Raw genomic sequence first — 24,416 nt, forward strand, 5'->3', positions numbered from 1 at the left:
CCAAAGGCTGCCTGACTGCCGCCCTCGCAGGGACCGGCAAGGTGCCCCCTGCGACTTGCTGCTGGATGTGAGCCTAGCAGTTTGAGAAACATTCATCTAGTTTAACCCTCTCTATTAATGGTATACTGACCTTCCCCCCTACATGCAAGTATGATCACAATTAATGATGAGGGCAGCCATCAATTTTTTTTATTTTAAAAGATGCAGATTTTCCAACAAGGACAGTACATTTCCTCCGTAAAGGATATTTATAAAATAAATTCATTAAAACCCAAAACACAAAAGAAAAATATTTGGCAACACACTATTCATTAGCATGACATGTCTGTTCAGAGCTGGGATCAAAGCAGGATTCAACAAGTGGAGCGAGATATGCCATTTGTATTGGAAGACTATTTTTTTAATTAAAAACTTGATTTATGTGGAGCAAATTTATCTCTGTTTACACTATCTGGCAGAAGTAAAGAGGAAAAAAAGCCTCAGTGAAAATTTAGTGCTTGAAACCGGCTGTGTCAAGCAATGCATTTTTTTGTTTTTAAAGTAGGACCAATCAAGTACTTAGCCCAGGGACTTCCAAAAAGTGTGTCCCAACATAGCCGTCCACCCATAACAAACAATGATAGCTGCTCTTTTATAGACCAAAGCTATTCTCTAGAACCATTGATGCCACAAATGCCCTTTAAGATCCTCCAAAGAAATGTGTTTACATAGTTAAGACTTAATCCAAAGCTTTTGAGGTCAGTAAGTCTTTCCACCTACTTCAGTGGGCTTTGGATCAGGCTCTGATGAGTAAGGGTTGCAGGATTTGGCATTTATGGATGTGACAAATTCACGCCTTCAGGAATAGCCAGATACCATACTAACTATCATCTCTTAGTTTCATAGATATCAGACTAAATGTAAGTAATAAGACTAAGCTATTGATTTTAGGTTCAAAGAATTGGGCATGTTTCTCTTTAGAGAAGAGAAGGCTGAGAGGGGACGCAATCTTGAAATTGTACAAGGCTCTTATAAAGAGGATGGTGATCAATTTCTCCATGTCCACTGAGGGTAGGACAAGTAGTAATTGGTTTGGTTTGCAGCAAGGGCCACCCAGGTTAGCTGTTAGGAAAAATCTTTCCAACTATAAAGATAGTTAAGTACTGGAACAAGTTACCTGGGGATCCCTATCATTGTCTAGTGTGTCCTTAAAAACCTTCAAACACGGACCTGTCAGGGATGGTCTAAGTATGCTTAATCCTGTCTCGGTGTAGGGGACTACACTAGATGTTTTGAGGTTCCTTCCAGCCCGATGTTTCTGTGATTTTACTGAATCACTTCTTAGCTGATGTTTGCTAGACAGCCAGAATAGCCATACTGTACTTCTGTAGAAAATCACTGTACCGTTGTTCTTCATTCCTGAGGGCAACTGCTTAGGATTGTACACATAAAGTCAATTTCACATAACAGGAACCAAAGGCAAAGTACCAGAGCGTAGAGCTAGTTTTCTTCTACAGGCATTGATCTGAAGAGGAAAGAAACTGATACAGACAGAAGAAATGGAGCAGAAGACTATAGTAATCCCCAAAGAATGTTCCTAACTTTGGTAGCCCAGATAATTTTCACTATGAGGACAACGGATCCAACTTTAGACATGGGTCACTAAAACTTACCTCTAGGTAGATCGTTGGATTAACATGGAACAAATCAGTTTGTTTACACTGATAATATAAACAGTCTCACATTTCTAGAATCCTGCTACTCTTGTATTATGCAGATGTATACATGTATAAAAGCTATTCTTTTTATTTATCACTTTATATTTTGCCATTTTCCAAATCTTTTAGCACAAAATATTTTAGGATTAGGACCACATTCCCTAGGTAGATGCATTGCCAATCTAGAGTAAAATGGCATATAAATTTAGGGCCAAATGTGTTTTGATGTTTGCCCTCCCTTTATCACAAGACTTAAAGGCACCATGTTCTACAAACTAACACATTTAGAGCCAGTGAAACCCCATGTAACTATGCACTAATGTAATAGCAAGAAATGTAATTAAAGTCACTACTGTAATAACATCTTATTTGAATGTACAATGAAGACAAACTTGGTTACTCCAGAGACAGAGGTTTTACTGCATAGGAAACAGATAGTTCAGAAGGGTTCTTTGGTGTACAACCAATATCTTTTTAACTGGTTATTTTTTATTTTATTTTTTGTAAATAGCCCCACATTGTTTCTTTGGCAGCTGGGAAAAAATCATTAAAAAAAGAGAGGATTGCAGAATCAAAGAAATGGAAGAAGATATGTTGGCTAGTGAAAACACTAAAGGAAAAAATTCTAAAAATTATCTTTATTTCTAAATATTTAGAAGGCATAGATGCTGAATAAACACCGCATTGAGCAGGAGGCTGCAGAACAACAATTTATGTATGAAAAGAATCAAAGGCAAAATAAACTAGGTTGGTGACAAGTATGTAAACTGTGTATAGAAATACCACAAGTATGCACAAGGTATCCGGTTTTCCTCCAAAGAGCAAGAAATTAACATGACTCATATGTACATATTTTATATACAAATCAGACAAAATGGCAATTGAGGGAGTCAGAGGAGACTTCAGAGATTCCCAGCTTCTGGGAACTGGGTGGAATGGTCTAATTGAATGGGCTTTTAGAGCCATGTGGAGAGAGGGGGGCTTGGAGAGCCAGGCAGCCTAGTGATTAGAGCACCCAACTTCCAGCCCCATGTCTCTCAGTCAGGGTGGTGGGGTACCTCTTTTAACCTTACACCAGAGATCTTCAGCTTTTCACTCACATCTGGAGCTAGGCCCTTAATAGAGTGCAGCAGGAGGACCTGGGCCTTCCCGTTCAGGACCGGCTCTACAGTTTTCGCCGCCCCAAGCAGTGCATTGAATTGCCGCCGCGGGCGGCAGGGGCAACCCATGTGCCCTTAGGGCGGCAGGTGCGTTTCCGCGGTGGCGGCAATTCGGTGGCAGCTTCTATGTTTAGCTGAAGCTGCTGCGGACAGCTAAATATAGAAGCTGCTGCCGAATTGCTGCCGCCGTGGAAACGCACGTGCCACCCTAAGGGCACAGGGACTGCCCCCGCCGTCCGCAGTGGCAATTCGGCGCGCTGCTGGGGGCAAAACAACAGGGACTGCCGCCCCTTGAAGACTGCCACCCCAAGCACCAGCTTGGAATGCTGGTGCCTGGAGCCGGCTCTGTTCCCGTTCCACCAAATCCCAGCCCAGGGCCCTGTGGGTAGTGACACCAGCAGGGTCCTCCCTGCAGTAAATCTAAAGTTATGTCTACACCGCAGTTAACCCACAGCTGGCCTGTGCCAGCTGACTTAGGCATGCAGGGCTCAAGCTAAGGGGCTGTTTAACTGTAGTGTAGACATTCAGGCTCAGGCAAGCGCCCAGACTCTAAGACCCTGAGAAGTGGGAGGGCCCAAGAGCTCTAGCTGCAGTCCAAGCCCAAATACCTAAAGGGCAATTAAGCAGTCCCTTAGCCTGAGCCCCACAAACCCAAGTCAGCTGGCACAGGTCAGCCATAGGTGTCTACAAACAGTCAATCACCTTACAACCAAAACAGTCCAAAGGAGCAGGATCCTATAGGACCTGTTGATTTACAAAGGGGGTAGTGGTAGGAGAAGGCACTGCCTAGGGTCTTACCCACTCTGTGGCCTCCTCTCAGGCTCACTCTTCTGCCTGGCGAAGGATTCCTCTCTCCTACAACCTGTCCACCATCCTTTGCCTGAGCTTCTGAGATCCTTTTAACTTGCTTCTCCAGTCGGAGCATGCTCAACAGGCTGGAGGGGTGGGACTGCATGGGCTCAGTATTGCCGTTTAAACCTTTTGGGCCCAGGGTGAGGTTGTGCACCCAGGGGTGAAAGTAACTTACATGACTTACCGGTACTGCCGGAGTCCTGAGGGGGGCATGGCCTCATCCGGAAGAGGCGTGGCCTCAAGCAGAAGAGCCGGGGCCTCTCAAGATTTAAAGGCCCTGGGGCACCAGCTGTGGCTGGGAGCCCCAGGGCCTTTAAATCAACCAGGGGCTCCCAGCTGAAGAGGTGGCTGGGAGCCCCCCGGGGCTCAGGGGCAAATTAAAGGGCCCGGGGCTCCGGCCACCATGGGAACCTTGAGCTTTGCCGGGCTGGGACCGGGATTTAAAGGGCCTCGAGCTCCTGCTGCTGCAGGGAGCCCCGAGCCCTTTAAATCCCAGCCCCAGCCCAGCTGCCGCAGCTGCGGGCGGGGAGCTCTGAGCCCTTTAAATCCCCGCCGCAGAAGCCAGTGTGGTCCGGCACGGTGTACTGGCTCTTGCTGGTACGCCGTACCGTACCAGCTTACTTTCACCTCTGTGTGCACCCCATCACACATGTTATAGGCTAAACTCACTCTAGCCTCTTCCAGAGGCTGACCAAAGAAGCTCAGGGAAATTCAGAAGAAAAGAAATTATCTTTCTTTTTGAGTTAGAACTCACCATAACAGAGTTACTCCTGGGGCAATTCTGCACCGCCGTGCATGTGCTGAATTCATCTCCCGTGCAGAATGTTGTTTTCTCCACAGAAAATACATTCTGCTGGAGAAGTGCTGCAATTACTCCTTTTGCCCACCAGAGGCTGTTGTGGCACCAGAGCAGAGAGCATCTGGTGCCAGGAGGGAGCAGCCCTAGCTGCAGATAGGGAAGAGAAGAGGCTGTGTTCCTCACAGCAACCTGCCTGTGGGGCCAGGTCTGGAGACACAGTATATGGGGGAGAGGGGTGACAGTGTAGGGCACATGGGGGTTCTGTGGGGGGTGACAGACCAGGGTTCAGAAGGGCTAGTGCGGGGGACAGACTGGGGTTCAGAAGGGCTAGTGGAGGGGACAGACTGGGGGACTAGGGTGGAGGCTGAATGGGAGTGAGGGTGCAGGGACACATGGGGACATGGGCAGATGTGCCTGACTGACTGGGAGAGGCTAGGGGGTCAGCCAAGGTCTGCATGGGGAGGCTCCCTAACAATCCCTCCCTCCCCACAAAACCTGTTCCATACTTCTCCCACCCACACCTAATAACACTCCAAGTTCACACCCAGGCTCCTTCCCAGCAATTACTTCCCTCTCTTTCAGCTCCTCCATTACTGCTGACTCCCCTCAAGCCTTTGCACTGCTTCTGAGGGGTGTGGGAAATACATTTCTGTATTGTACTTTACGTGAATTATTACTCAATGTTCTGTATTAATATGTCTAATAAGGAATCTATTTGTCAAAAACCATTTTCTGAATCTTTTTCATTGTCTGTACTGTTACAGAACTGTCACATCGTACGCGGGGTTAGGTTCTAAAGCCAGCGCATAAGGCGAAAATCGCGTATAGTCAAAACCCCAGACCAGCAGCGGGCTGAGCTGGGCTGGCGGCTGGAACCCCAGACTAGCTCAGCTCGCTGCTGGCCCGGGGTTCTGTCCATTGGGCTGAGCGGGGCCGGCAGCCAGGACCCTGGCTTGCAAGGGGCTGGCAGCCAGAACCCCAGACCGACGGCGAGCTGAGCGGCTCAGCCAGCTGACGGTCTGGAATTCTGGCCAACGGCTCCTGCCAGCCGGGGAACATGGCCCCGCTCAGTCCGCTGCCGGCCCGGGGTTCTGTCCATCCAGCTGAGCAGGGCTGACTGCCGGGATCCTGGCTTGCAAGGAACTGGCAGACGGAACTCCAGACCATCAGCTGGCTGAGCTGCTTAGCCCGCCGCCGGTCTGGGGTTCTGGCCACTGGCCCCTTGCAAGCCAGGGTCCCGGCTGCTGGCCCTGCTCAGTCCGATGGACGGAACCCCGGGCCGGCAGCGGGTTGAGCGGGGCCACATCCCCCGGCTGGCAGAAGCTGGCATACGGAACCCCAGACCGTGCATAGTTGAATTCGCGTAACTTAAATGTGCGTATGATGTGACTCCACTGTACAGGCATACTTGCTGACAGGTATTTTGAAATAAATTACCAAAATAATTGAAACTGGTGTGATTATATTGTGTTATTTTGACAATTAAAAGATGCAAAATTTTGCAGAATTTTTAATTTTTTGGCACAGAATTCCCCCAGGAGTAATAACTAAAGTGCCGTATTGAATAGTTTACTTAACGCACTTAAACATTCACTCAGTGGTTCCACATTTGCCGACTCCAGGTGGAAGTGACTCAACAAGAAAAAAAGTGCAACCTGCTCTAAGATTCACAGAATTAAAATATTCGGCCCAAATGGATTACATCTTCCCACAACCATCAAAAGCTATTTTTCCTCAGCACCTCAGTTTTTAAAACTAGGGAAGCCAGAGGTGGGTTTTGTTTTTGTTTTTGTTTTGTTTTGTTTTTGGCCTTATGATAGGGATGCTATGACAAAGTGAGTGAATCTCTGCCTTTGAGTGGCTCAACAAACTACAAAAGTGTAAAATATGAAGTTCCAGGGTGAGATGCATGATCTTTATTATTATTTAATGTATATATTGAGGTAGAGGCAAAAGGCCACAGCCAGGTTGCACCTCATTGTGCAAGGTGCTGTACAAACCTATAATAAATGACAGTCTCTGGCCCAAAGACATTACAGTTTAAAAGGCAAGATGTTACAGCTGTTGAGGCAAGCAAATGGGCTAGTGTGGGGTTCAGACTGGTGCAGAAAAGGATGGGAACAAATATAAGAGGATGTGTGCAATTCCTAGCTAGTCACTGTATACGGATGAGCATATCAGTATTTGATAATAATTAAGGCTACGATTTAGTCACGGATATTTTTAGTAAAAGTCCTGGGCAGGTCATGGGCAATAAACAAAAATTCATGGCCCATGACCTGTCCATGACTTGAAATATGTACCCCTGACTAAATCTTACCTGGGAGGTAGGGCTGGGGCTGCTGCCTTGGGGGGCGATGACGTTATCTGATTAAAATATGATCATATAGCTCATTGTTGCAACCACGATTATACATCTTCAACAAATCTTGTACAAAGGTCATCAAGTAAGATGTCTATGGAAAGGTTATGATTTGCTGAATATAATTATGCTATCTGTATGCATGTATCATTTTTGTATTTGAAGTTATGAGTATTGGCTCTATACCTGTATTTCAAATGTTTGCCCCTGGCGTACGCCCACAAGGTATTTAGCCTGCACATCTTGAAAGGACTATTCAAATTAAGTGGCTCATTAAAGAATACTTAACTCACCATGGGAGATGCCTATCTACAGATAATGGACTTTCCTACTGTGACTAAGCAAAAATATGCATGGACAGGTGACTTGCCCATGTGATTCCAAACCCCATCTTGTCACCTGTGATTTTCCACTGGCTGTGCTGAGGGCTTTGTTTGAAACAATGGGTTTCCCTCCATATGGCAGAAGCTATAAGAGGCCCTGGAAACATCTCCATTTTGTCTCTTTCCTGCTCAAGCCTCTGGACTATGAACTTATACTAATGGGAGCATTCTAACCAAGGGACTGAGGACCTTCCAATGATTTGGAAGCAGCCAATGACTTAACTTAAGGCAGCAATTTAGTTCATCACTGCTACAAGTCTGAACCAAGAACTTTGCAATTATTGCATGTATTTTATTCCTTTCACCAATTTTAATTCTCACCTTTCTTTCTTGCTTTCTTTCTTTCTATGAATAAACCTTTAGATTTTAGATACTAAAGGATTGGCAACAGCGTGATTTTTGGGTTAGATCTGAGTTGTATATTGACTTGGGTGTGTGGCTGGTCCTTTGGGATCAGAAGAACCTGTTGTTTGATTAAATTGGTTTTAAAGAACCACTCATCTAGAAGTCTAGTGTTTTTGGTGGTGATACAAGGACTGGAATACCTAAGGAAACTGCTGTTCTGACTTCTTGTTAGCCAGTGTGGTGAAACAATTTACTTTTGTTGCTGATTTGGTATACCTCATGGCAGAATAACCTCCAGTTTTGGGGGATGGCCGCCCTATTTCTCAGCAGTTTGTCCTGAATTTAGGTATTCTCAGTTGTGACCCACAAAGGCACGGTTACAGGGGGCCCAGGGGTCAGCGGCACCAGCTGCTGGGGGCCACTGAGGGCAGCAGCTGCTCCAGCCACCCCCGGGAATGCTCACACATTGCTGCTCCCACCAGCCCCAGGACTGCTGCTCAGGCGGTCCTGGGGCCAGCTGCCTGGGGTCGCCCGAGCAGTGGCTGGTGCGGCTGGCCCCGGGGCTGTCTGCGTAGCTGCTCCAACAGCAGCCGGTGTGGCTGTCCCCGGGGCCAGCTGCTTGGGCAGCTCCAGGGTCAGCCACTCCAGCTGCTGCAGAAGTCACGGAGGTTGCAGAAAGTCACAGAATCTGAGACTTCCATGACCTCTGTGACAGATATGGAGCCCTAATAATAATCACAGAAATTCATTCTGGACAGTGCAACTTGACTAGGGATCACAGCTATCCTAGCCAAGTTGCACTGTTCAAAATGAATTTATGTGATTATTATAAAATACGGATGAGCTCATCCCTACACAAGTTACATAAGACATTCTCTATCCCCAAAAATGTGCAGTCTAGAAAACAGACACAGAGGACCCAGCAAAAGGTATTAGTGTGTGTGTGTGTGTGTGTGTGTGTGTGTGTGTGTGTGTGTGTGCTGGGGTGTGTGTGTGTGCGGCAACTGAATATCATGGACTGGTATTGGGGGGCAATATGGAAGAAATTACTCTCTAGAAGTGATTTAACACCATGATACCGGATCAGTGTGACACTTACTGTATTTTTCCTTAAGCATCTTTGCTTCCGTGATGTTTCTTTATTGTGATGAGGGTGCCTCTGCATAAGGAACTGGATTGAAAAAATTAATTTCCCTTAGGCCACTAGGACAGCCTCCAGGTCTCTTTCATCACTATCAGCCTAGGTGGGATTGATTCACACTAATCAAGAGGTGAAAGACTCCTGTTACTGTTTCAACAGTCACCAGCTTTTGGAGCAATACTTCTCCAGCTTTTATATATTAATAAAGATATCGGGAAAGGAGGCGATCCATGAGGCAATTATGATCACAAGAATCTCTTCCGTTTTTGTTTGTGGCTGTATTAAATCCCCACAGCAGTTGATAGATGGACAAATAATTAGAAAAGTATTAGATGTATTGTTAACTTTTGAAAAAAATGCAGTTTAGCAGCTGGAAAAAAAGAGAGCAAGCCAGCAAAATGTGACTAGCTGGCTCTCTGTGGACCACTGGTGGTGCATGGATTGCCATTTGAGGGTTGGTGCTCTAAAACAGCTAATTAAAGGGCTGGTCTACACTACAAAGTTAAATCAGCTTAACTACATCACTCAGGGCTATGAAAAATGTCATTCCCTGTGTGATATAATTAAGCCAACCTAAGCCCCAGTGTAGACACAGCTAGGTTGACAGAAGAAGGGGAGGACCGTAGTGACCTGGCTGGAGGGTTGAGTCACAAAGGAGCACCTCGACTCCTGGAAAGAGAGGGGCCACGGTGCAAGGAAGGGGGCATCAGACCTGAGTGGAGCTAATCCCCAGACGTGGCCCAGGCACCCCTAGTGGTGAGTGAACCCCATCACAGATACCCGAAGATTTAAACTTTGTGCTGGAAATATTTTGCCACCGTTTTTATTAATCAGTAGCCCTATGATCATGTATGTTATTGTAGCATTCATATTTCAAGCTGTCAGCTTTCACTTTGGGGCTAAAAGCATACTGTATCTGTAAGAGGTTCTCACACTGTTCACTGCTACTGGGTAAGAGCCAGAGCCTCATCAAGTTTGAGAATCCCTGTACTAATGTAATCATATAATTAATCTTCCAAAAGGCATCTGGATTCAAAAGCTATGTTCATGTATTATTCTTCTGCAATGGTAAACAAAGCGCTGCTAGGACTCCCCTGTCTGATCTGTGTGGATTAGCTCTAAATGCTGAGCAGAGTCCCACAGAAAGCAGTGCAGTGCTGCATATGTACAGTGGTCCATCCACACAGATCAGATTACAAGATCCAGAGACTAATAGTATAAAATGTTACTTGACTAAGGCACAACCTCCATCTAATGCAAAACACTAGGAAACTGGAGCCAATTAGTTTTCCTAAGCTTGTTAAGCTTCTGACAATCTACAAGGACAACACAAATTTTGGGCACACGCCGCATTTACAGCTAGATCAATGCTTATTGCAGGGGTTCTCAACCTTTTTCTTTCTGAGCCTCCCCACCCCAACATGCTATAAAAATTCCACGACTCACCTTTAGTACAATAACTTTTTCTGCATATCCAGTAGATTAAAATCCAAGGCCAGCATTAGGGGGTAGCAAGCAGGGGAATTGCCTGGGGCCGACCCCACAGGCAGCCCCGCGAAGCTAAGCAGCTCAGGCTTTAGCTTCAACCTATGTGGCAGGGCTTGGGCTTCAGCTTCAGCCCTGGGCAGCAGGGCTCAGGCTTCAGCTTTCTGCCCTGGTCCTCAACAAATCTAACGCTGACCTTGCTTTGCTTTTGAGAATCACTGGCTTATTGCACAGAACGAGGACTGCACAGCATTCAACTATATACATGCCGTAATTATAAAAACAGGCCCAACTGGGAAAATCATCTCTAGATCGGCCAGAAAGTTAAGTGCATGATCTGCCTCCCATTGTGAATGTATAACATGACACTCATTAAGAAAGACATCAGAGTGATAGCTGTGTTAGTCTGTATCAGCCATCATGTGCCAGCAATGTCCCTCTGCCATGTACATTGGCCAAACAGGATAGTCTCTATGCAAAAGAATAAATGGACACAAATCAGACATCAAGAATTATAACATTCAAAAACCAGTTGGCAAACACTTCAACCTCCCTGGACACTCAATTACAGACCTAAAAGCGGCAATTCTTCAACAAAAAAACTTCAAAAATAGACTCCAACGAGAAACTGCAGAACTGGAATTAATTTGCAAACTGGACACTATCAAATTAGACCTGAATAAAGACTGGGAGTGGAGGGGTCATTACACAAACTAAAAATTATTTCCCCATGCTATTTTTTTCCCTCTACTGTTACTCACACCTTCTTGTCAACTGTTTGAAATGGGCCAGCCTGATTACCACTACAAAAGGTATTTTTCCTCCTGCTGATAATAGCCCACTTTAATTGATTTGTCTCGTTAGAGTTGGTATGGCAACCCCCATCTTTTCATGTTATCTGTGTGTATATAAATATATATCTATATCTATATATCTATATATATATATATATCTTCCTACTGTATTTTCCACTCCATGCATCTGAAGTGGGTTTTAGCCCACGAAAGCTTACGCCCAAATAAATTTGTTAGTCTCTAAGGTGCCACAAGTACTCCTCGTTCTTTTTTATAAGAAAGCGTTAACCTATTGCAGGGACCATTCAAGGGACTTGTTCTCCTAAGTCACTTAAGTGCTTTTGAAAATCCCACCATAGACAGCTATTAACCCTTCCATCTTGATTCTTAAATATTCTGTCTGCTCTACATTGACTGTAAATTGTAATTAGTACCAAGCAGCGGTGGTGGTTATATGTGCACATATTTACTGCTGTACAAATTTATTTACTTTCCAGAAGTATTTTAATTGTTTGGGGAGGGGGAGATTATGGAGAAAAATAAAAGCATTCTCACACACACTAATTAACGTCTTATAACATTATAAACTGCCACTAAATACAAAGATTGTATTCCCCAAAAAGTAATCGACATGCATAACAGCCCCTTGGAGCCAGGAACTGATTTGTTCAGCACTCTCTCTGACTGAAGCAGACATGACAGAGATGCTTGAGGAACCTACCAAACTGTTGAGTGTGTGAAGACTGTGTGACCCTGCACGGGAGGTCAATAGGCAGAAATTTCTGCTAAATGAACTCTTATGGAGCTCATGGAGAGTCCCAAATGTTTTAGGGCTTAACAAGTAACCTAGAATAGCCACTATAGGGATTTCGAAGTGGGGTCTTTACAGTGCTCAAATACAGAACCTCTTCCATTTTCCTGGGTAAGTACGGCTACAAGCCAAAATGTTCTGGACTTCAATAGAGTAGTTTCTGTCTGTGGCCAGCCAGCATCCAGGCTGTCAGAAACAGCGATGCTGGGTGTGGGTGTAGACTCTGGCCTCCACGCTGCATAATCATATTGGGCTGAATTGGAAGTGTGAGTAGTGCCTGTGTTGATAAGTTAATCAGTTCTGAATACTAGAACTGACAGTGCCATCCTGGAGCTATCAGTATCAGGCTTCATACCCTTGGTATCAGTGGCTTCAAATTAGCCAGTCTTGAATACGGGTAGACCTGTACCCCTTGTCTCTTTATATGAGGCACTACAGTTGCAAGGCACTTGGTGAATATTCTGGGAGCCATGAAGAGATTGAAGAGAGGTATTCTGCACTGGCAGTTTGACTTTTCCATCAGGAACCATAGCTATTTCCTGTGGGCTGAGTGAATTGCTATACAGAAATAGGCGTCCTGTCAGTGGAGAGCTGCAAGCCAGTCTTGAGGATCTATGGTGTGGATTATGGTAGCTAAGGTCACCACACTGAATTTGAAATTATTAATTTTTTAAATCATCACAGGCCTGTATTGGGGTACCAACCCCCTTTCTTCTTTGGGATTAGGAAGTAGTGTGGGTAAAACCTCCTACCTTGGAACTCCAGTGGATGCTTCCACTGGTCTGAGTTACAGAAGGGAGTCTACCTCCTTCCTTAGCAATATTTTGTGAGGCGTCCCCAAAGAGACAAAGGAAAGAGGATGTGGGGGCCTGGCATTGGCTAGAATACCTCTTGTCCACAGTCTCCTGGACCCATTGGTTTGAGGTTATCCAGTTTCAGGTCTCTCAAGCACAGATGGTTCCCAAACTGGGGTGTGTGGCTGGGGGTGTACCTGTGGTTCTGTGTACCTTTTGACCATGGCATGGCTGATGCAAGATTGATGCAAAGTGTGGCAGAAGAGGAAAGGGCAGAGGGACTCTTCTTCTGGAACATTTGTCTCTTTCTGGAAGGCTCTGAAGACCTCTGTTGGCCATAGTAGTGGAAGGAAGTCTGCCTCCATCTAGAGTAGCTCTGAGGCCTATACTGCTTTCTTCTTAGGGCTAGTGTGTCTACTCCCAGGGACTGTAGGGTGGCTTTCAAGTCCTTTAAAGTGTACAGGGCTTCATTGGTGTGCGTGTTGGAAAGGTCATAGCATTCAAACGGTAGGTACTTAATGGTTGGTTGTACCTCTTTTGATATCCCCACAGACTCACCCATGGAGCCCTGCACACTGTGATGAGGTTCCCATAGGCTGCACTGCTGTGTCAGAGGCATCGAGAGCAGCCTGCAGAGAGATTGGGGCTACTAGTTGCTTTAGCTCCTCCCTGTGCTCCTGTGGGATCCTTTCCACAAACTGGGACAATTGGTCTCAGTTTAGGAAGTCCTATTTAGCCAGCAGCACTTGGAGATTGACATGCACATCTATAAACTGGCTGAAGAATAAGCCTCCCAGCCAGAGAAGTCAAACTTCTTTGGAACCTTACCCCATGGTATCATTTTGGGTGGTCTGCTGCAGTCACCAAAGATCCTGGGGGGTTAAAGCTGGGGTTTGCCAAAGGTCCTTAGTTGGCTCCAACAAGCCATCATTTGTTGGCATTGCCAGTCTATAAGAGACTGAGGAATGCAGGAATAAACAGTTTGTGTGATTTTTCCTGCACGCTCTCTACTGGAATTTTCAGGGTATTGGCTACTTGCCATAAAAGCTCCTGAGAAATATGGTAATTGTTTGGCTGGGTTGGGATGGCTGCAGTGAAAAGCTTCATTGGGCAAAAAGGAGGATATCCTCATTGGGATGGGATGGTCATCTATGTCCTGCTCTTGATGTGTGATGTACCATGTATCATCTGACGCTCCTAAGATGGTATATGTGGAGAGGGAGACCTGACTCTAGAGGCAGGAGCAATGGATGAACCTGTAAAGGCACAGATAGGTTCCTTAAGGTGTCGCTGAGGTCATTTGGTGATCCATCAGTGCCGAGGTGTCAGGGAGCCTGATCTGGGCCTTGAACTGCCTCCTGGCTTGGATCTACCTGGTCCCAGGGAGGGAAACCTGTCTCTGCGGTCACACTATGTGGTGCTTTTCCTGATCCCTTTCTTCTGAAGAGGAGGCAGAAGAGGGGTTAGCAACTGTAACTGACTCCATAGTCGACAATGAGACTTTCTTGATGAGTGAGCCCTGGAGCTTAGGGTAGACCGCAGCTTACCAGAGCACTTGCAGAGATGGTCTGCTTGGGTTTGGTGGTATTCTTCCCCTGGGGCTCAGAGGAGACCCACATGGAATACTCCAAGAGGAAAAAATTAAGGAGGTATTTCCTTTCTGTTTGTGACCTCATAGAAAAAGAGGAACATACCGAGCATTTATTGGGAATATGCATTTCACTGAGGCAGAAGGGCTCTTAGTGTCCACCATTGATAGGAATAGCTGCCTCACATGAGAGACAGGGTTTAAGACCTGAAGATTTGGATTCTGCTACCTCAGGAGAGCTCCGGTACTCGGAGCAACTTCCCTAAAGTTGAAGTTTCTTTCTGCCTGTGTCTTTTTTGACAATGGGCAGTAAAGCTACACTATTCCAAACTACACAACATTAATAACTACAGCTAATTAACAGTAAGAACTAGAAAGAATAAGATGAAACAGCGTGCAGAGAAAGGAACGCTGCAGGGTTCCACTTTGCTCTCAGGGGTAGAAAGAAGGAAATTTTGGGACTGTTCTGCCCTTTATGTCCTCAGGTGGGGGGTGTGCAAGGCTATGCAGGGCACAGGGACAACCCCAACAGATGCTCCAGTCCAGTCTCACAGGCACAGGGCACACGTATGTCAGAAGTGGAATCCATGGGGAAAATTACTTGAAGCACAACCCAGATTTCTTGACTCAGTCCACTATACCACACCAGTTTTCCCTGAAGTAACCTTATAAAATATAAAATCCTGGACACAGACAAGTTTATATGTAGACTTGGCAAACTTTGATTTTTTTTTTTAAATAAAATTGACAGATTAATATCAACACTTGTTTTTAGGCATTTTTTTAATTTAAATTTTCATAGTTGTGGGAAATTATGGGGAGAGGTGTCAGACAATAATTACTTAACGACAGCAGACACTGAGATGCAAAAATTGAAAGCTTTATAACCATTAGACAACATCCCATACCAAAATACACAAGTAGCCTTAAATCAAACTCTAATAAAGTTCAAACCAGCATTTTTCTTACCGTGCTTAGTTGTAAATTTTAATTATTACTGATGGAAATCTTCGTCAGTTTGTGTACAAACAATGTTTGACTTTTATCAATAAAAAATCTAATCCTTCCAAGCATGTTTATATGTAATGTGGCTTAGAATTTAGAATGAAACTCTCTGCCATTTATAAAAGCTCTAATCGCTAAAAGGGCCGTTTTGTAAGCTATCCCCTAAACACCCATATTTTACTTACACACATCCAATCATTGTACCACTAGAACTGCAGCTAGTACAGTGCTGCCTAAGCCCAGGTAGGTGCCCCTCTGACCCATTGCTAGCATCTTTGGGTTCAGGAATAAGCAAGGACCAACTGGCATCATGGGTGGATGCCTTCCCTCCTATTTGGCCACTGGAACGATATGTAATACTGCTGGAACTACCAGCGGGATACATACAAGGTGCTGGAAGTGAGACCATCGGTGTCAGCGGAGATAGGAATTTTAGGAAGATGATCTTCTCTAGAAGCGAGAATGAAAAGTTTCTTAATGGCTCATGGGTTAGACCTTCTTTGGGACTCACATAAGTGTTTTTTTGGGGTGGGCAGGAAAACTTGCTCTCTTCTCCTCAGTTGTTACCTTGTGTGGGTGTGAGGGAAGGCAAAGCTGATGAAGACAGCATAGTTTCCCTACTAATTACTCTTTCATAGTATCTTTCATTCCAGGATCACCAAACACCACACGAATGAGGTAGGCAAATGTTTTCCAGTTGAGGAAACTCAGGAAAAGCACCCTCTACATGGGAATTTTTCAAAAATTTCCCACCATTGTTCACTTTAGTCCAGCCTGACTAGTGCTAGCAAGGTTGATAATAAAGAACTGCCAGTTACCCCTAATGCTTTAAGGAATGTGTCATCTCATCTTGCTCAGGTACAATTTGGGGAAATAAATCATCCTTGCTACTTGAAATACCAAATAGGCAATATATTCAGTTCATTGGGATTTTTTGGCTTAGATTCAACTATATGTAAAAACCACATTGGCAGAAGCACTATTAACTGGATCAAGTTATATTCAAACCTGTTGCTAGAATTAGCACTAACTGGACTGTCTGAACAATTTGCTTCAGGCAGACTAGAGAACTGATGAAAAGAGATATACTATTTGCTCTGGGAAGCCCTTCGCAATAATGGTCTAGCACGATTCCTCTCCAACTGACTTTAATGTAAGTGAGAAAAGGTGGGTGATGTAATATCTTTTATGGACCAACTTCTGTTAATGAGAGAAGCTTTCGAGCTTAATCAGAGCTCCTCTTCAGGTCTTCTGCATAGTTACTGTACAGGGTGCATCAAATATTGTTATAAATGGATACATGCCAAAGACAAAAGTGAAACTTCCCAAATTATTAAATAAAATAGGTGACTATGGACGTTTATCTGTTTTGCATGTTGTTTCATCAGTCAAATTGGCTCTTAAATTCACATCAGTCCTAAACAAGTGACCTGATTTTCAAAGGTGCTGAGAATGCACCTTTGAAAACCAGAGTGAAAATCAGGTCACTGGTTTAGGACTGATGTGAATTTAAGAGCCACTTTGAAAATCTTGGGCATTCTGTTCCCAAATTATTTTCTCGGCTTTCAGTGCCCATGTAAGTGAACACGTCAGACAAAATTTGACTGACGAAACAACATGCAAAACAGATAAACGTCCATAGTCATGTATGAAGTTGCTGAAAGGATTAGTAGCTTGCTAAAAATCTGGCACACCATATTGACAAGTTAAAAATGGATTTGTTCTTAGCCCCAGAAGTATTACTATGGATTTGCAGAGTGCTCGAATGCAAGCACTAGGGTTTGCAGAATGCTTGAAGGCAAGGGGTCTTAAAAAAATCAGACAAGGATAATTGTCTAAACATATCTAAATGAGCAGTTTGACCATCACATAACTATAATGACAAACAGAAGGCAGAAATGGTTCACGATAATAAAAACGGTGAAATGTAAAATAATAATGTACAGTATAGCTATACATTTTCTATTTCCCCTTCCAGCGATCAATCTTTTAAATAGATTCACAGGTGAGGGTTGCTGCCAGCCTATGACATCACATGTATGTTTTATTTTATATAATATTGAAAAAATAGCAACAGTAAGAAAGAGGCTGGGACTTAACATAAGGGAGGAATAGCTCAGTGGTTTGAGCATTGGCCTGCTAAACCTAGAGTTGAGAGTTCAATCCTTGAGGGGGCCATTTGGGGAACTGGGTAAAATCTAGGGATTGGTCCTGCTTCAAGCAGGGGGTTGGACTAGATGACCTCCTGAGGTCCCTTCCAACCCTGATATTCTATGACAACATTAAACAAAGGCTAAGGGACTAATGTTAAAATATAAGTGGTAAATAAAAATATTGAGGAAAGAAAAATTATATTCTCCCATTCTTTTGTGTACAAACTAGTTGTAAAATTAATCTGGGCATTTATTTCCAGTTGGTATGGGAATGTCCTCAGATATTTGTTTTGAATTCTGTAACTGGTATATTGAACACAGTTCTGCAGAGTGATCTGGAGTCATCTCCTGCCTTTTGTTGCTGACACTTCATGATTTTGTTCACTCTGCACATTCTAAATTGATTGAAATTGCTTTATTACTTGTGCAGAGGTGCATTGCCCTGAAATAATGCTGCAGTGTCATTGAGCCCCTGGACTGAGAATACAGAGCTAAATTCAGGAGTTATAGCAATGATGGATTTGGCCTGTGATGTACTGCATATCTGCAGAAAAGATTACCAAAAAAGATCAAACTGAATCACTGTCCTTTACTGGGAAAAAAAAAAACCCAAACCTCCCACAAAGTTTCAGAATGATGTCATTTTATTGTTAAATACAGTAAATAGGTAGTTATTCACTTGTCATGGGAGTTCTTGGAGTCTTCTGCTGAGCCACATTTGGAACTGTTTAGCAATTAAATACTGTAATGGCTGCTCTTGTACTTGTCTTGCAGAACACAGTATCAGGAGTGAGTAGAAAAGATCTACAGCCACCATTTCCCCTCCGGTCCCCATCTCCTCTCTGCAGGACAGCATGTAGACTTCAGACTCCACCAGGAGCTTTGTGGACTTCAGAAAATGTGTGGCACACTCAAGACAGACAAACTGTAGTGAACAGTTTCAAAATTAACTCTCCAACTGTTCCAAAAATGCTGCATATGAACATTTTTCAGACCGAATTTGTAATTTCCAGGTCAAGCCACTGAAAAAACCTGAGAATATTTTATTAATAGAATTACTACTGAGGTTTTTTTCCTCCAGCAGTCATGTTCCAAATGTCATCAGATTATCTATAAGGTGAGTGTGCTAAAAGACAACAAATGGAAAATTTCAGGGAAAACAATTTATTGTGAAGTTGCATTACACTGGATATCTACACACATCCTTAATGATGGAGTCTCTACTCCACCATTGCTTCATATTATTCAACAACAGTGGAAGGAGTAAAAGGATTAGATGAATTTTAGAGCTTGTCAAAATTTTTAGTTTTCTTTTTGAAAGGCTATTTTTCTCCAGAAAACGGCCAGTGAAAAAACTTTTGATAAAGTTGACAGTTTTTCATTTAAAACTTACTCTTTTACAAAACTTTCTGCCACATTTATCCATTTTCTTTGCTTTAAACATGCTCATGGGAACAACTTCTTCCCAAAGTGGGAAATGTATTACCCTTTATGGTAGCTTCAGGAAACTGGTTTACTTGTTTGGCAATCGGAAATGAGTATTTTTGACATAGCCATGTTAAAGTTATGCTGCATGATAGGTTGAAATACTTTATCAATAGAAAGCCAAGCCCTTAAAGCTGAAAGCTCATGAGCTTCACAGCTAAAAACCAAACATACTTAACACACACGAGAGATTGTATCTAATTGTAAAAGACAGCATTTTAAAATTAAATGTACTTTCTTTTGGAAATTTTATGGTCCATGGGGAGTGAATATGAAGTCAAATCTCAGACTTAAGTGTTATAAACTGCAGATCAAGACAGATTACAATTGGAATGTTATGAGATTACTGAAAGTTCTCAGGAAAACAGCACATTAGTTGTATAACACAGTAAAATCCATTATTACCAGCTATATCATTTAAAGATTTAAAATAATAGCCTAAATACATACAAGTAATTTAATACCACTATTACCAGTTCCAAATCACAACGTATGTGTGTGTTCAAATACACAGAAACAAAAAGGGCTTTGGTCATCCACAATATCGCACATCATGGGATTGGGGCTCCATTTAAGTGCATTAAACGGGAATTCCAAGTGCACAGTGAGACAAAAGCAGATTTGTTTATTTAATCTGGGTGAATTTGTGCAAGAACCTTTAAAGCTGCTACAGAACAAAAGAAAAAACAGATGCTGGGAACAAAACTTATGTCTTTTAAAGATGTCTTTTCTTTCAGATTATAGAAACATTTGACTATTGCCAATTTTATAAAATATATGTATATTGCAAAAATGCGGTACATAACAGCAGCAATGAAGAGTTACCTCATCTTTCTTCAACATTTTAGTTCACTGAAATAGTTCCCATGCTCCATTATGTGTAATAATGCATTTGGAGAATGTAAATAACCTAATTAGATTTGCTTGTTTCGAGACGCCAGGCACCAGTCAAATATCTCAGTCGTATAAAAAGAAGATCCCTGCCCATCTGCAGCCAGCTCCAAAAGGGAACCAGCTTCGAACCTGTGATTAATAAAAGATACAAAAAAAACAGAGGGACAATGTTTAAACAAGTGTTCACCTTAAATAAAGTTAGCATCAGTAAGAGAGATTTAACCAGAGAACATCTGCATGGTTAGCTTATTTGCACCCTGATTTAGCCCTTGACTTTAATTTCCACTTGAAGAGTTAATGCTTTATAATTTAAATTATATTTGAAATTATACTGAGAGTGGGACATTCTAGGTCAGAAATAGATAGTGGCTCAACATATGCTATGGTAGCATATGTACACAAACTTACTACTGGACAATAAATCAAACTTTGTTCAGGCAACTAGACTTAGAACCTGAACAAAGGTAATTGGAAGAAAGTGTGTGTTTGTTTTTCTTTCCTAAATCACTCTAGACACAATCTTAAGAACACTAGCACAAATCCACTAATCTCCAAGCAAGTTAAGATATCCAAACAATTTAATTAACCCTTCTTCAATAGGGCTAGACATCATGCTAGGTAGACTATGCTCTCTCTGTATCTCATAGCAGAGTTCCCTACAATCTGGAAAGCAACAGGCATTGTAAGAAACCTGAAGCAAAGAGGGTGCCCCAGGGGAGCTTATACATGGCTCCAAAACTCTCGCCACTCCCATCACAAGATGGGGCTGGAGAAAGGAAGAATTGGAAATGGAGCCATCTGGGGAAGCTGGCCAGCTTTACTGCATTCAGGTCTTTAACAACTGGATGGCTGTATGAAGAGACGGCTCAATGCAACAAGTCCTCAAGTTTGGAAAAAAGTGTTTGAGTCACTAGAGGACGATACAAAGGTATTGCTTTCTGGACTGATACTCAAGGGGGTGGGAGGTGGGTACGCAATTTACTCACCATCAATTTCAGTCCAGTTGACAGAAACCTCTGCTATTGGTATTTTCAAGCACTGAGCTATGTAAAGAAGTTCCACATCAAATGCCCTGAAATAAAACAGGAAATAGTAAATTCATTGGTATTTATTTTCAGAAAAAAGAACATTGCAGCATTAATTAAATCTCTGTTCTGGTGTAATTTAAGGCACTTAGTGTACAGTTATCAAGTTTATACCGATTCATGTGAATCTGACTTTCAGAGTAAGATCAATTTGTTATATAGCTGAATGACAGAAACTAGCCAGGGCACAGATTACAGTACCTCACTGCACACCACATACATTAAAAGAAAAGATGAGGTGCTCGTATCAGCGCTCATACTTTCCATTTGGTCACAGTCGAGATTTAGATCTTTGTAAAGATTGGGGCAGCAGAGCTTCCTCGCAGCACCGACCTACTTCTCTAGTGCTTTCTCGGATTTCAAATGCACCAGAAGCTCCTCTTCCCTTTCTTGATGCTGCTGTATGCTGATGTGATACACTCTCCTTGTTTTCTTTGAGTCAAAAACCAATGCAGAAGGGAAGTGAGGAAGCAGAGAAATAATGGGAGCTGAGGAACAGCTGGGAGTGCATATAAACAACCAGCATAGAGCCTTTTCTCTCAAGTCTATCATTTTTACTGGCAGGCTCTGCTTAGATGAGATCCACTACTAGAATAGTTGGGGTAGCAGAAGTCAGGAGTAGGTGCATTGGCCAAGTTCACGCAGCTTCTCATTGCACTATGTCTAGCACTAACGAACATCATAAGACCTACACTTTAAGTATGAAGATTCACTCATTTCTTCATCTCACGTGTACAGCGAAAATTCCTCATCTGCTCAGCATTCTTCAGGCCTGGTTTTCATAACAGCTGAGCATCCACAGCTCTCACTGAGGTCAATGGGATACATGGATGATCGCTATTAGACATCAAGGACGTGATTTTCAGTAAATAGCTATCTACATATAACTTATGCATTGCAAGGGTGACTAGAGAAACATTTAAATCTCTAGTAAGTCAGTATTTCTCTATATTTAGATGTATATACTAAGTACTGAACCCAAAATATTCTGACTTCTTGTTCACCTGTCATTAGGTTTCTCTTTACACTTCAACATTTGTTCTTAGAAAGACAGCCACGAGTAACAGAGGTCTTTTTTGAAACGGTTCATGAATATTAAGTGTCTTATCTGAATTAAGACAATTTTATTTTAGACTTTCATATAGGTCACTCACAAAGTCCCTGTTTCTTGACTATTTTTCTAGGCAATGGCTTGTTTTAAATGCCAAAAATTTGTTAAAGAACGCAAACACTTATGCTCTAAATCAATTGTTATTGATTTTTAGAGTGATATAAAACATTAGCACTTCCTTTTCAGCAACTGCATTGTCTAACTAATAAAAAAGATATAGTTACATAAGACATTTGTGCCTTCAACTGTCCAACCAGGATATCCATTATAGTCCTATTTGAAGTACACTCTTGCTTTGATTTAAAAGACAACATATACATCATCATATTTCTATAAGAAGGCATAGAACCATTGTTAAAGGTTGGGGGAGGTTAAAAGTTTAAGTAAAGACAATTTCAAGTTTAAAAGGTTTTCTTGGGGGTGGGGGAGGAAGAGGGTACCTGTTGAAAACTTCAGGAGCTTAGAGGCCATACGGCAGCTTTAGCTAAATGGTGCGTACCTCTTTTAACTCTCATCTAACATCCAATATGTGAAACTAATAAGAGGTGTTAGCTGCTACTGACCAGGATGGATTAAAAAAAAATCACGATTAAAAAAAAATTATTTTCACGTTGTTAATTCTTTACTTTCTTCCTATTTTATAGCCTTAAATTGCTGAAGTGGGTGTTCTGTACCAGGTTCCTTAATTGATTTCCTAATTAGTAGTAGAATTCCAGATTTTACATAGATTTTTTTTCCTACAAAAATAGTTTCACACTTAAAATGCTCATCTGTGCTGAAGGAGGAAAGTCCAGGGCCTGTAACATGTTTACTGGAAGAATACCACATACACAAATACAAGACTGATAAGCAAATAGTCCCAGCTACATTTGCAACCAACACCACTTTCCTGTATATATTTCACTTCCACAAGTCAAGACAGCTGAAATACTTTACATAACCAGGCTGTACTCCTCCATCAGGGTTTGCAGTTTGAAGTCAATGGGATTTGTGCTCCCAAGTCACATAGGTACTTTTGAAAATACTACCATTAGGTCTTCAAATACGGCTTAACAATTTTGGCCTCTGTGCATGAAGAGTTCACAATAACTAGATGTGACAGAATTAAATTTTTATTTTTTTGATAATTTCAATGGAGAATATCGATGTTTATTTTTAAGCATTTTTTTCAAATTTCATCTAAATTTTCACAGTCACGAGAAATTATGGGAAAAGGCTCAGACAATTATTTAATTACAGTAGAAGTAGCAATTAAAAAAGTTAAAGCTCTTTAACTGTTAAAACACAAATTGTCAACACGACATCAAAATATACAAAGTAAATATTCTTAAATCAAACTCTAAATTCTCAAGCAGCATTTCTCTTACTTGGCCTATTTGTAAATTTAGATGATTATTTATGAATTTTTTTTTTGAGGTTTATGTGTACACTGTGGAAATGACGTTGATCAACATTTACCAATAAAAATCTAATTCCACCAACCCTGTCAATCACTGTTAAAACCTAAATAACTTTCATTGCTAACACTGAAGCAATTTTATTTTGATGAGACAGGTTTTATGTTGCTAAGAAGTGTGTAATAAAAATAAATTTTATCCATGATGCTGCAAATGCTTATGCACATGCTTAACTTTAAGTACCAGCAGTCCCACTGAAGTCAATTTGATCGTTCAGGTAGACAGTTACATACCAGCTTAAGTGTTAGAAGGATCAGAGCTTTAACTCTATATTTTATATTTTGCCTATAGCAGTTTTGTAAAATGTAAATAATTTTCAAACCCTTACAGCGCTGACATTGAAAGAAAATAAACAAAATCATTTATGTTATACATTTGAATTTGCCATAGCACAAATTTTGAAATTAGTTTTACAAAACCTCAACTAGATTTTAAAATGTTAAGCAATGCAAATCAATAATTTAAATCACTCCCCACTGATGCTAATTACCTTTTTATTACAGCCTCTTTGAAAACGAGAGTTTGATTGGGGGAAATTAAAGGGTTTCAGATTTAAAAGAAACTCTTGCTTTTAAATAAAATTCTTAAATACCTGCCTTGCTTCTGCCCTCTCCCCCGCATCTAGGGCAAGATACTTGCCTCTGCTCTAGACACTTTATGTCATATAAAAGTGTTGGCCAGAGAAGCGTGAAGGGGTCCATAAGTCCCATATTTGGCATGGGGAGGATTCTCTGGTGCAAAAATCGAAGAATGCAGCCATAAAGCTGTCCTCCCATGATCCCCTTATGTGTCCCTGTGCAGGTGGTTTGCTGGAGGTGGGAGGAGTTGCATCAAACAACATTGTGGAAATTCCAGGAAGCGCTGCAAGTTAACTCATAGGACAGCATGGGGAGGCTGCTGTAACTTAGAGAGATTGTCTTAATTATGCTGAGGGCCTCTCCAGCCCCCATAACAGCCCAGGATCAAGAGGGTGCAAAGATGTCTCAAAGCAACTGCAGTTTCCACTCCCCTAGAC

The 24,416-nt window shown here is 42.3% G+C and overlaps 1 protein-coding gene across 4 annotated transcripts in view; it reads right to left on the reverse strand.

Moving 5' to 3' along the window:
* Positions 1-18,517: 18,517 nt before the first annotated feature.
* The window catches only part of ALG5 (ALG5 dolichyl-phosphate beta-glucosyltransferase), a 47,309-nt gene continuing 41,410 nt past the window's right edge, over positions 18,518-24,416 (reverse strand). For 2 of the 4 annotated variants that reach the window (XM_039498696.1, XM_039498701.1), the window contains 2 exons: positions 20,735-20,820; positions 18,518-19,877 (listed from right to left, as the gene is read on the reverse strand). In XM_039498696.1, coding sequence (XP_039354630.1) covers positions 19,765-19,877; positions 20,735-20,820 — 199 coding nt within the window. In that variant the 3' untranslated portion in view covers positions 18,518-19,764. Of the gene's footprint in view, positions 19,878-20,734; positions 20,821-20,873; positions 21,671-24,416 lie in introns of those variants that run through there. The other 2 variants (XM_039498708.1, XM_039498709.1) reach the window with 2 other exon arrangements.

The sequence above is a fragment of the Mauremys reevesii genome, linkage group 1 (genome assembly GCF_016161935.1).
Source record: "Mauremys reevesii isolate NIE-2019 linkage group 1, ASM1616193v1, whole genome shotgun sequence".
Taxonomy (NCBI): domain Eukaryota; kingdom Metazoa; phylum Chordata; order Testudines; family Geoemydidae; genus Mauremys; species Mauremys reevesii.